The sequence below is a fragment of the Petaurus breviceps genome, unplaced genomic scaffold (assembly GCF_028583685.1).
Source record: "Petaurus breviceps papuanus isolate PSGF00001 unplaced genomic scaffold, PetGlider_PUasm1.0 350, whole genome shotgun sequence".
Classification (NCBI taxonomy): Eukaryota; Metazoa; Chordata; class Mammalia; order Diprotodontia; family Petauridae; genus Petaurus; species Petaurus breviceps.
Window position 1 is genome coordinate 338,484 of NW_027186199.1, and position 12,982 is coordinate 351,465.

Consider the following 12,982-nt stretch of genomic DNA (forward strand, 5'->3'; position numbering starts at 1 on the left):
GGGGGAAGGAGAAAATTAACAATCCAGGGGATGGACCCTGAGAGGAGAGGAAAGATAACAAACTGAAGCATGGAACTGAGAGGAGAGGGGTGAAGGCTGAGGAAGGCCCGAGGATCCTGAGAGAACTAGACCTGGGAGTATTTAGGGAAAACATAAAAGGTAGATTCTGGAGGGAAGGCTTGGAATGAGGAAGTTTAGGGGCCTGTGAGGGAGGACTGGTCTAGAAAATCAGTGAGAAAGAGGTGGGGGGCTGCCATACCAAAAAAGGGAAATTAACATCATACTTGACACCTACTACTACATACTTTTGGATGGTTTGATTTAATAATAATAGTTATCATTTATATATAGCACCTTAAAGTTTGCAAAGCACTTTACAAATATTATCCCATTTGATCCCCACAACAACCCTGGGAGCTAGGTGCTGTTATTCCTGTTTTATAGATGAGGAAACTTGAGGCACACAGGTGAAGTGACCTGCCTAGGGTCACATAGCTAGCAAGTGTCTGAGACCAAATTTGAATGTAGTTCTTCCTGATTCCAGGTTCAGGCCTGTATTCCATTTGCCACCCTAGCTTCCTGATTTATTTATTGAGCACCTACTGTGTGCAGAACCCTGTAAGGGATATTGGGTGCTGGGGAATATACAAAGTTTAGATAAGAGAGATTCCTTGCCCATATGTAGCTTATGTTCCTATAGGAGGATAAGACAAAGACACTTCTGATATATAGTATTACATGCTAAATACATTAGAGAGGTACAAAGTAAATCCTTGCTTGAGGTGGGAGGGAAAATGGTGATTACAAACTAAGTGGGGAATCAGAGATAATTTCAAGAAGATGATATTTGAACTGGGCTTTAAAAGATGGTAGATTTCAGCAAGTTTGTGAAGGTGAGCAAATTTAAGGAGAAAAATAAGCACAGTTTTGGATAGATTTATTGTGAGCTGCTGGTAAGATAAACAGGTGCATATGTCTTGTTGGTAGTTGGAGATGTGGGTCTGAACTCGAGAGATGCCAGGGCTGGACACCGGAGTGAGGGGAGGGTGAGCATCCTGGGAGTGGGGACAGGAGCCAGGGGCCAGTGAGAGTCAGGAAGGATGGAAAGCATTGTGAGAGTTGTCAGGGTAGGAGGAGGTAACTGTATCCCTAGGAAGCATTGATATGAGGGAGTTCACTTATGGGGAAGGTCAGGGCTCAGAAGGGAGTGTAGTGGAAGGGTGATTGAAAATCCTGGGGAGGGGGGAGTGCAGGGTTAGGGTAATAGCTGAGGGAGTATGGGTAATATGTATATGAGTATATGTAAGGGAGATTTGGTTATAGGCCAAAGTATAGTCTCCACAGGTGTCATGGGGCAGGGATGATTATATGAAGGGGTCAGTTGGCCCCCTGGATCTCTGAGAGGGTGACTGGGTATGGCACATGGTGGTTATCAGTACCCATTCTAACCTCTCCCTACTTTTGTTTATAGGTTGTGAGGCTCCTTCCCTCTGGCCCCAACATGTATGCTGTGTATAAGCAGGCTCACCCCCCCACGGGGCTGGAGTTTTCCATGTATTGTAATTTCTTCAGCAATGCTGAACGAAACCTTGTGGTGGCTGGGACTTCCCAACTTTATGTATATCGGCTCAACCATGATGCAGAGGTAAACCCCTTTACTTCTCCATATTCCCATTCCCTCTTAGCCACCACATATACATCCCTGACCTCCTTGTTCCAATACTTTGGATCTTTCCAAACCCATCTTGGAGAGAGAGAGAGAGAAAGAGTGAGTGAGTGAGTGTGGGCGCATGTGTGCGCCCACACACAAGCATTTAGCTAAGCTAAATGGTTTATTTCCTTCCTGGGTCTAGGGAAGGAGTGGTGGGTAAGCAGTAGGAAAGATAATCCCAGTTGCTTAGGCTTCTGACCTTGATCCTCCTACATGTCGTGAAGGATAAGGGGAGGGGAATCTGCTTTGCATGCAGGGATGGGACAAATAATCTGACTTTTCCTCTGTGTTTTTTCTCCCAAGACTTCAACCAAGAGTGATAGGAATGCAGGTAAGCAACTGGGCCAATGGGTGGAGAGGAAGATTTGGTGTCTTAAAGATTTTAGAAGAGAGTATTGTCTGTAGATGGGGCCAGAGGTGTGGGGCCCTCACCCCCATATACCTCTGCTTCTACTCCAGAAGGGAAGTTACACAAGGAGCACAAAGAAAAGTTGGAACTGGTGGCCTCCTTCTCCTTTTTTGGAAATGTCATGTCTATGGCCAGTGTGCAGCTTGCCGGAGCCAAAAGAGATGCCCTGCTTCTCAGCTTCAAAGATGCCAAGGTGCCAGGGCTACTTGTTAGTGGTGAAGGGAAGGGGGGAACAAGGCAAAGGGCTACTTTCCCTCTCTGTCTTTCCATCTCTATAATAATAATAACAATAATAACATTCACAAATATATTTTCTGAATATATTTGAGTATATTTGGATAACTATAAAATTATTTTTCTATCTGTGCAACAGTCAGCAGAATGCTAAATGTGAAAAAATATAGTAGTAGATAGTTATTAGACTTAGGACTATTTCCATCTGAACCCCATCAAAAAAGATGAGAATTTTTTTATATAATAATGATAATTTTGTTAGCACTTTGAAGTTTACGTTGTACTGTTTTCATAACAACCTTTTTAAGTGTGACCATTGTAGTTGAGAGAACAGACCCAGAAGGGCAATAAGATCATAGAATTTAGAACTGAATGAGACATTAGAAATTATCTGGTACAGGGGTTTTTAGCCTTTATTTGTGTGTTGGATTCCTTGGGCAGTCTGGTGAAGCCTATGGAACTCTTCTCAGAATAATATTTTTAAATTTTAAAATTAAATACACATGATTACATAGGAAACCAATCTTTTTGAAATATAGTTATCAAAATACTTTTTGAATAGTTTATGGACTCCAGATTAACAAATCTTATCTGGTCTAACTCCCTAATTTTACACATAGAGAAATGTAGTCCCAGAGAATTGAAGGCACAGTGAGTGACAGCTGATAAATACAGGAACACATCTCCTGATCTATGTCTGTCCAGCATTCTTTACACTCTTTCATAATATCTTTCCATGATATCAGGTCATACATTCAGAGATTCATGCCACAATCCTGGGAAAGGGTGAATAAACAGGACAGTCCTCATTCTCCCACTTGAAATGAACTGTGGGCTAAAAAACAGAATGAAAGTACAGAATGAAATTACCCCATGTGGGTTATTTTATTGAACCAGAAGTATAAAACACTGTGAGATATCCAGAGGGCTTTCATTTGGGAGGAATTAGGCTTTTTCTGCTTGGCCCCAGAGGGAAGAACCTCTGAGAACATTTGGGTACAGAAAAGTAGATCTTGGATCTGTATAAGGAAAAATTTATAGAAAATTAAAGCAGTCCTATAGTGAAATAAACTTACTTGAAAGCCCAGAGTGAATTCTCTAAAGTACTTCTTTTTTTTTTTTTTAAAGCAATCAGGGTTAAGTAACTTGCTCAAGGTTACACGGCCAGGTGTTTCTGGGTGGGTGCTAAGTGTCTGAGCCCGGGATTCGATCTCCAGGTCTTCTCAACACTGGAGCTGATGCTCTTACTCGCTGTGCTACCTGGCCGCCCCTAAAGTACTTCTATAGAGACTCTTCAGGAATGTTGCAGTGAGAATTTTTGTTCAAGGATTGGAGTAAATGCCCTGCCAGGGATTCTTTCCCTACCTGCCAGTCTATTATTCTCAATAGGAGTTTCACAAAATACAATTCTCTAAAAAAAAATATTGATGGCATCTGATTTGTAGAACACTTATATGTTTACCCTACTTCTCCAATTATTCCAGATCAGTACTCTTCAGCCCTAGGTCAACTAACTCATGGTTCTTGTTTGTGGAATTAGGATGGGGAAGAATGGAGTGAGAGGGATCTTGACCTCGGATAGACTCCCCTTAGCCTTGTTTCATAGGTGGGGCCTTAGAAAAGATTGACCCCAAAGTGAACTTTTGGATTCCCCATAGTATTTCTGATTGAATTTGCTTTGTTCTTTTGGCCTCAAAAGGAGGTAATATTGTTAGTCTAGTGCCAGGGTATGGGTACAGAATCCCTGTGAGTGCCTAGGATGGTGTTAGGGGCCAAGAGTGAAATGAACTAATTTCTTTTTCCGCCTGGTCTTTAGCTGTCAGTGGTAGAATATGACCCTGGGACTCATGACCTGAAGACCCTCTCACTACATTACTTTGAGGAGCCTGAACTGAGGGTAAGAGTCTCTGTGCCCCCTTCCCAGGCCCTATGAATTGTCTACCTCACCCTCCAGTACCTGGTTCTGTGTGCCTATAATTTCCTACCATCCTCAGGATGAACCCTATCAGTAGCAGCCTCTGGGTTCTTTGAGGAGGGAATTAAATTGGAATCCCCTGTCTTTTTCTACAACAGAAGAAATGTCTCTCTACCTCAGATATATTCATTATGAACCTAAATTGGTGCTTGCCTTGACAATTCTTTCCTATTCCCCTTCTTACTCTTCTCAGGATGGGGTTGTATGGACCTTTGCACAGTCCCTGACAAGTGCTAACCTGACCCTGTGTTTTCCCCCAAAACTTTCCCCCATCCCAGGATGGCTTTGTGCAGAATGTTCACACGCCTCGGGTGCGAGTAGACCCTGATGGGCGCTGTGCAGTCATGCTGATCTATGGAACACGACTTGTAGTGCTGCCTTTCCGAAGGGAGAGCCTGGCAGAGGAACATGAGGGGCTGGTAGGGGAGGGGTAAGTGTATAAAAGCTGGGGTCTGTGAACCTGGGGTTTCTCCATATGTTTGGAATTGGGCTTATTCTGAAACTCTTCTGCTATTCTTGGCACCCTTTGTTTTGGGGGTATAGACTAGGGTTTGAAGGGCAAGGGCTCCCCTGGTTGGGGAAAGATATATGGATCCATCTTGGGGGCATGAGTTGGAATTGCCCATGAAAGGGATCCCAGATGGAGCTCTTTTCTTCCCTCCTCTCCTAAATCTCTCTCCCTAGGCAGAAGTCAAGCTTCTTACCAAGCTATATTATTGATGTTCGGGCCTTGGATGAGAAGCTCCTGAACATCATTGATCTGCAGTTCCTTCATGGGTACTATGAGCCCACCCTCCTCATCTTGTTTGAGCCCAATCAGACCTGGCCAGGGTAAGGACTTTCCTTTGTCTTTGACATTTGTCATGAGAATAACAGTGCCAGTAGACAAATATATAGTGCTTTGGGGCCTTCAAAGTAAATGCTTTACAGACAGTCTCTCATTTAATCCTCACAAACCATTGAGATGGACACTACAGATATTATCTCTGTCTTTGAGAACTGGGAACTGCGTTTTAGGGAGGTAAATGTCTTGCCTTGTCATAGCTAATGAATGCCATGGGCCAGCTTTGAATTCTGCTCCTTCTCTAACTCATTCCAGCACTCTTTCCTACTATACTGCCACCTAAAACAAGACTGAAGGAAAGGTACCATGGAGGGTTTTCTATTTCTCTAAGGGTCTTACTACAACAATGATCAATGATGCTAACACCCAAATAATTGCTAGATATTTCTTTTCCCTGGTGTGGTTTTCTTCTGAAATGTCAAGTGATATAATTTATATATATATATATTTTGTAGTAACACTGCATTCATTTCAATACTTGATGCATTTGTCATAGGGAAGAGTTTCAGGGGCAAAACCAGGAACAATAGGGCTTAGCACAGAGAAGTAGACTTCAGTTCTATATAAAGAAAACTTTTCCAGCAAACAGAGCTGCTCAAAAGAAGACTGGGCTTCCTTGGAAGGTAGTGAGTTTTCCATTATTGGAGGTCTTCAAGCATAGCCTGGCTCAAGCAGTGTCCCCACTTGTTAAGAATGGTGTAGAGAGGATTTCTGCCCAGGTATAGACTGGAGGAACTCTGAGATTTTATGAAGTCTGAATTTTTAAGATTTCACTGAGGGAATGCTTAAGAATGTGGGTTTGAACACAGTAAAGAAGTTAGTCTTTTTAATTTCTAACAACTCTTTGATAGCTTTGGGATTCTAGGTGATTTTATTACTGTTTCTTTTGAGAATAGAGTAGCCCCAGTCTCAGAACAAATATAAATCATCTGGTATATCCTGTTGCACTTCAAGAAGGCCTTTGGTTGCCTGCTTAATTATAGTTTTCCCATGTTTGATAGCTTATCCCATAGAGACTTATATGACCATTGTTCACCTCATGTGTCCTTGGGGGTCAAATATTTGCCCTCCACATTACTATTAACCAGATTTCACTCTAAGACTAGTTTTTGGATTGTGCCTAGAGCCAATCTGAGATGTTTTAGAGATATGACCCATACTTTGGCAGCTTCATTATCTCTGGGGGTTATGACAAAGTCTTCTAGGTCACCTAGTAAATCAAGCTCCAGAGAAAATCTGCAGAGGAGATGCAGACCCGAGTCTAGCCCTGGTTGTTCTTAATTCAGTACTTGGGCTCTTTTCTTTAATAGGCTCAACCTTCTCTTCTGAATATTTTGTACTTATCCAATTTGAAACAGCATTTAAACAAAGTTAAATACATTACCACCCCTGTACTGATAAACCTTTTGTGCCCTCTGATCAGACTTTTACTCACCTCCCACCCCAACTAAGGAAGGGCTATATAGCATGACACATGCCCCCCTCAAAATTGATGTATTTCCTCCTTATGGTAGGTGGCTTTGTGGTAGGATACATACTCCATGGTGAACCTGAGGCCTTCTCTAGCACCCCTAATCCCTCCCCACCAAAAAAAAGACGCTTATGGCAGCCTCTGAGTCCCTGTATTTTCTTTGGCCAGGCGTGTCGCTGTACGACAGGATACATGCTCCATTGTTGCCATCTCTCTGAACATTCTTCAGAAGGTTCACCCAGTTATCTGGTCCCTCACCAACCTGCCTTTTGATTGTACCCAGGCACTAGCAGTACCCAAACCAATAGGTGAGCAATTGGACCGCGGCTGATCCATTTCTCTAAAGAAGATTCCTTTCTCTAAGGAAGACTAGGGTTTTGTCTGGGAGTAGGGGAGGCTGGCAGGACACTGGAGACTCTTTTCGGAGAAGCTTTGCCTGCCCATCTGCCTCTCCTCCCAGGTGGAGTAGTAATCTTTGCAGTCAACTCCCTCCTCTACCTGAACCAGAGTGTCCCACCCTATGGTGTTTCCCTCAACAGCCTCACTGCTGGGACCACAGCCTTCCCTCTACGTGAGCTAACCTGGGAATGGATGGGAGGTGCTGGAGAGATGGGAGGGAGTTGTGTGTGGTGGGGGAAGATGAATGGAGTTGGAGGAAAGTGATCTAGATGGAAAAAATTGTGACTTTGAGGGTGCATCTTAAGTCATTGATGTCTCTGCTTCTAGGCATGCAGGATGGAGTGAAGATCACTCTGGATTGTGCACAGGCTGCCTTTATATCCTATGACAAGATGGTCATCTCCTTGAAAGGGGGCGAGATGTGAGCTTGCCCTAACTTCTGGCCCCTTTCCCCCTGCCTGGCACCTGATTCTGGCTCCTTCCTCTTGGGGTCTGGGTCCAAAGACTTGGGTTTGAGTCAGGCTCTGCTGCTCACTGCTAGTACTCTCTTTGGGCCTCATTTCTTCCTTAGTAGAATGAAGGGCTTAGCCTAGATGATCTCTCAAAGCATTCTGCTCTAGATTTGATAATCCAAGTAGAATTCTGTCCTCCTCCTGATTCTGCCCTCTCTTCCCAGCTATGTACTGACCCTCATCACAGATGGAATGCGTAGTGTCCGATCCTTTCACTTCGACAAAGCAGCTGCTAGTGTTCTTACCACCTGTGTGAGTTCATGTGATGAATATAGGCACTCTCTCCCTCCTGGAGATGGGACTAGGGAGGATCCATTGTGGAGGAGAGGATAAACTTGTTTGGGGAGAGGACCCTGGAAAGCAGTGGGTAGGGATGGTCTCCTAAGAATAGAAGGCTTTAGGCCTTCTGTGGAATATTTTTTTTTCTTTTCACCTTCCCAGATGATCACCATGGAACCAGGTTATCTCTTTTTGGGCTCTCGTCTTGGGAATTCACTTCTACTCAAATATACAGAGAAACTACAGGAACCACCAGCCAGTGCTGCCCGAGAAGCCCCATCACGGGAGGTTTCTGATAAGGTTAGATTTCTTATGCCACATGAAGACACCCTGAAGACCCTCCAAGTCAATAGCAGGAAGGGGTCTCAGTACAAGGGACTTGGAGAATAGGAGGTGGGGTAGACATAACAAGATTTCCCACAATATCCCCTTTCTCTTTTCATCCTTATCCCCAGCTTATATTTTTATAAAGTAAACACTAAAGTATTATGTAACTGAATTTTTGTTATTATTTCCTCAGGACGAGCCGCCTGTCAAAAAGAAGCGAGTGGAGTCCACGCTGGGCTGGGCAGGTGGTGGGGCACATGGCCTGGCCTTAGGGGTGGGGGTGAGGAAAGGTAGCTGGGACTCTGAATCCTGGTGGGGCTTGTGTTTTGGGGGGAATCTGATCCTGGGCCTGAGAGTGGCCTGATATTGGGCTGATATTGCAGGTGGGAAGTCAGCTCCCCAAGATGAGGTGGATGAGATTGAAGTGTATGGCAGTGAAGCCCAGTCTGGTACCCAACTGGCCACCTACTCCTTTGAGGTGAGAGAGAATTAGAAAGGGAAAGGCATCTGTTTTTGAAAGACATTTCACCACATACACCCACCCACAATTTTTCCATTTCTGCTTAGACATTGAAGTATGGGAATGGGTGGATTGGGCCCTGAAACTGTATCTATCTTTCTGACTTCACAGTCCATGATATTCATCTTGTCTCCTCATAGTTTATGCCCCTTTGCCTTTAGTTCCTTCTCATTCCCCTCCTCGGTCTGTTTTCTTCCATCTGTTTTCTCATCTTGAACTCCTATCTTTTGCCCAATTGAAGGAACATAGCAGGCTAGAAAATACCTAACCTGGAATCAGGGTTCAAGTTCTGCATCAAATATTTATGAATTGGGTGACACCAGGCAAGTTTTTTTAACCTTTTGAATCTTGGTTTCCTCATCTGTAAAATGAGAATGATACTAGGACTTACCTCATAAGTTTGTTGGGACAATCAAATGTATACAAATCACTTGGCAAACTTTAAAGCATTATATAGATGTGAGCTATTATTTTTATATTTCTGCTGCTACTCAATTTGTCAGGTGTGTGACAGCATCCTGAATATCGGACCCTGTGCTAATGCTGCCATGGGAGAACCAGCTTTCCTGTCTGAGGAGGTATCCCACCCTACTTGGGGCATTTTTCTTTTGAAGGGAGGCATATGGGGTTCTAACTCAGAGGTTAGGTTCCCGGAACAGGGTTGGGGCCTTAAGGTAGGGTGGGGGAAGCTGAGGGGCCAAGGATGATTGAGGTATTGTGGGTCATGCTGGGGACTAGTGGGGATCCTATGACTAATGCTGTTTCCCCCTATTACCTGCTTTGCAGTTTCAGAACAGCCCAGAGCCAGACCTGGAAATTGTGGTTTGCTCAGGTTATGGCAAGAATGGAGCATTGTCTGTGCTTCAGGTGATGAGTCCATTATCTTCCCCTTGGGGTGAGGAGGGGATGGTTCATAGTAAAGAGGGGCCTTATAAAGACTGATAGCAAAGGGGAAAGGTCTGGGGGAGCTGGCCCTGCACCCTGCGAAGGCCTGCAGCAGAGAGCGTGTGCTGTAGGTCTGGTACCGGTGCAATAGTAATTGCTACTCCTGGTCCCTCCCCGGGCTGCCTGCCTCTTGTTGGGCTGCCTGTGAGCAGCAGCTGGGAACACATGGAGATTTCTGGGGGAAAAGTCAAGTAGACTAAATCCCAGCATGTATTGCTTCCTTCCCTACCTGTAAGGGGCCCCAGGAGGAGACAGTGGGAAATGAGGGCCTAAGTTAAATGTAAAGGGTACTACAGTTGATGCCTTTCCAACAAATCTTTGCTCCTCTAGAAGAGCATTCGGCCCCAGGTGGTGACAACCTTTGAGCTGCCTGGCTGTTATGACATGTGGACAGTCATTGCACCCTTACGAAAGGAAGAGGTCAGACTCTGCCCTTGGGAATCCCCTCACCGTTCCTTCCCCTGAGACTTGTCAAAGCTAACATAAAAATTAGAGGAGACTCTACACTTTGCTTCTTCCTACTTCATGCCTATGCTTTTTTTCTTTTCTCTCCTTTTGATGTTACTTTTGAATAATGGGGTTTAACTTAAGGTTGTATAAACCAACAGATTAGGTTTGTTCTCCTAGGCATGGGTAACTGCGAATATAGTGTACTACATGGCCTAGGCACTTCTGTAAAATGTAACTCTTAAAAGAGTAAGAGAATTTAATGAAAAAGTATTAACTACAAAGTAAGTAACTGACATCTTGTCAAGGAACCTAAGTTGAAAACTCCTTTCTTACTCTACATGGGTGACCTCGAGAAAATTCCTTAAAACCTTCTTGATATTTCTCTTTGTGTCCCATCCCCACCCATCTCCTTCCACCCCACATGGACCTCGTTTGCTATCTGTCTCTTTCCTTATTCATTGTGGGCTCCCCAAGCTTATGTCTTCCTTTCCCCCCAGGATGAGACCACTAAGGGGGAGGGGGCAGAACAGGAACCCAGCTCCCCAGAAACAGAGGATGATGGGAAGAGACATGGCTTTCTTATTCTTAGCCGGGAAGATTCGACCATGGTAAGGGGACAGTGAGGGGAGGGGGACTCTGTGGAGTGAGTATGGGGTGCTGAGAGACAGGCTGCTGTTAGAGGAAAGAACACTGAACTAGAAATGAAGAATCCTTGGCTGGAGTCCACTTCTGTTATGTGAGCTTCAGCTAATCACCTCTTGGAGCCTTAGGTTTTTCTCTGTAAAATGTGGGAGGCAAGTTAAGATGATCTCCAAGTTCTCATTCTTAGATGTGATATCTATTTATAAATACCTAGTGGGAAAGGGATGGTTTTCAACCCTGAGGCCTAACATCTTCTCTATTTGTACCCCCTAGATCCTACAGACAGGTCAGGAGATCATGGAGTTAGACACAAGTGGCTTTGCCACGCAGGGTCCCACTGTCTATGCTGGGAACATTGGTGACAATCGTTATATTGTCCAGGTGTCGCCCCTTGGTATTCGTCTGCTAGAGGGAGGTGAGAACTTAGGATGGACATGTGAGAAACATAGTGGAGTAGTCAAGCCTGTGTGCCTAGGCCTGCTCCTTCATTAATAGGGGGATTGGATCTGGCCCTGGGATGGTGATGGATTTGCCATTTGCCTTACAGTGAACCAGTTGCACTTCATTCCTGTGGACCTGGGTTCTCCCATTGTGCAGTGTGCTGTTGCTGATCCTTATGTGGTCATTATGAGTGCTGAGGGTCATGTGACTATGTTCCTTCTCAAAAGTGACTCCTATGGGGGAAGGAACCATCGTCTGGCTCTTCACAAGCCCCCTTTGCATCATGTAAATGGAATGCCACTTCTCTCCAACCCCTCTTTTCAGTCGGTCTCAGATCTAATTTCTTTTCCTTCATTCCCCCTTCCCCATCTCCCATAACTCCTGAAAATAATTCCCCTTGATTTTTCTTATACCAAAACCATATTATTAATCCTTTCCCTGCCCCTCTGAGATAGTGTGCTGACTTCTTATTCTTTCTTTATTATAGCAATCAAAGGTGATCGCACTCTGTGTGTACCGGGATGTCAGTGGGATGTTCACCACTGAAAGCAGAGCATCTGGGTCCCGGGATGAGCTGGGAGGTCGAGGGGGACTGGAGGCTGAGGGCCTGGGACCTGAGATCAGGTATATATGGGGAAAGGTACCAGGGCCGTGGGCTAAAGCTTTGAGTATGAAACCTGATTGTGCTTTGTCACTGTCTGCCTTCAGCCCCACTGTGGATGATGAAGAAGAGATGTTGTATGGAGACTCCAGTTCCCTGTTCAGTCCCAGCAAAGAAGAAGCTCGAAGGAGTAGTCTTCCACCTGCTGACCGGGACCCTCCCCCATACAGAGCAGAGCCCACCCACTGGTGTGTGCTAGTACGAGAGAGTGGGGCCATGGAAGTGAGTGACCCTTGACTCTCTACCCTCTTCCCCACTGGCCTGGGTGTGCTAATGGAGGAGAGTGGAAATGCTTAGGTATATTAACTCTTAATCTGAGCTCTGTGTTAGTATAGGTTTGTGGGCCTGGCCTGTGGACAGCAATGATATCCTACTACTAACTTCCACTGATAAAGCCTGTTTGTGTTAATATGGAAGAGTGGGGATCCTCTAACTCCTGCTTTTGTGGTCTTTGTGTGTTAATGCAAGAGGGTGGGGTTGGGAAGGAAGGGCCTTTTGGCCACTTAACCCCTTTTTCCCCTTGACTCTAGATATATCAGCTCCCAGATTGGCGCCTGGTGTTTCTAGTGAAGAATTTCCCTGTTGGGCAGCGGGTGCTAGTAGACAGCTCCTTTGGACAGCCAGCCACCCAAGGTGACACTAAGAAGGAAGAGGTTACTAGACAAGGGGAACTTCCTCTTGTTAAAGAAGTGTTACTGGTTGCCCTGGGTAATCGTCAGACCCGCCCCTACTTGCTGGTGAGTTTCACACACAAGACTCCCCCTTTCCCCTACATGATTTCCCTTACTGCCAAGGGCCTTGACAGACTCCAGCCCTAACAGCCTCTTCCTTCAATACCTCCCTCAGGTTCATGTAGACCAGGAACTGTTGATCTATGAGGCCTTTGCCCATGACTCCCAGCTTGGCCAAAGCAACCTCAAAGTGCGATTTAAAAAGGTACCTGAGCCCCTAACTCCTCTATTTCATTCTCAGCATAGGCTATAGCATATGGGGCAGGGCCAGGACTGGGCAGCACTTAGACTGTGTGAGATGATAAGACTAAAATACAGAAATAATAGTGGTCAGGGAAAGCTTCATGGTGATGTCAGGTGTGTGTGTGTGTGTGTGTGTGTGTCTGTGTGTGTGTGTGTGTGTGTGTGTGTGTGTGTGTGTGTGTGTGTGT

General features: G+C 45.1%; 1 protein-coding gene across 3 annotated transcripts in view; it reads left to right on the top strand.

Moving 5' to 3' along the window:
* CPSF1 (cleavage and polyadenylation specific factor 1) overlaps window positions 1–12,982 on the top strand; it is a 20,396-nt gene that overhangs the window by 1,261 nt on the left and 6,153 nt on the right. For 2 of the 3 annotated variants that reach the window (XM_069097000.1, XM_069096999.1), the window contains exons 2-24: window positions 1,472–1,645; window positions 2,015–2,042; window positions 2,171–2,313; window positions 4,171–4,251; window positions 4,608–4,759; window positions 5,014–5,160; window positions 6,813–6,952; window positions 7,105–7,215; window positions 7,371–7,464; window positions 7,720–7,807; window positions 7,997–8,134; window positions 8,355–8,409; window positions 8,545–8,639; window positions 9,185–9,259; window positions 9,468–9,548; window positions 9,957–10,046; window positions 10,574–10,684; window positions 10,992–11,133; window positions 11,266–11,444; window positions 11,647–11,783; window positions 11,868–12,042; window positions 12,351–12,557; window positions 12,667–12,756. In XM_069097000.1, coding sequence (XP_068953101.1) covers window positions 1,502–1,645; window positions 2,015–2,042; window positions 2,171–2,313; window positions 4,171–4,251; window positions 4,608–4,759; window positions 5,014–5,160; window positions 6,813–6,952; window positions 7,105–7,215; window positions 7,371–7,464; window positions 7,720–7,807; window positions 7,997–8,134; window positions 8,355–8,409; window positions 8,545–8,639; window positions 9,185–9,259; window positions 9,468–9,548; window positions 9,957–10,046; window positions 10,574–10,684; window positions 10,992–11,133; window positions 11,266–11,444; window positions 11,647–11,783; window positions 11,868–12,042; window positions 12,351–12,557; window positions 12,667–12,756 — 2,703 coding nt within the window. In that variant the 5' untranslated portion in view covers window positions 1,472–1,501. The remainder of the gene's footprint in view (window positions 1–1,471; window positions 1,646–2,014; window positions 2,043–2,170; window positions 2,314–4,170; window positions 4,252–4,607; window positions 4,760–5,013; window positions 5,161–6,812; window positions 6,953–7,104; window positions 7,216–7,370; window positions 7,465–7,719; window positions 7,808–7,996; window positions 8,135–8,354; window positions 8,410–8,544; window positions 8,640–9,184; window positions 9,260–9,467; window positions 9,549–9,956; window positions 10,047–10,573; window positions 10,685–10,991; window positions 11,134–11,265; window positions 11,445–11,646; window positions 11,784–11,867; window positions 12,043–12,350; window positions 12,558–12,666; window positions 12,757–12,982) is intronic. The other variant, XM_069097001.1, reaches the window with a different exon arrangement.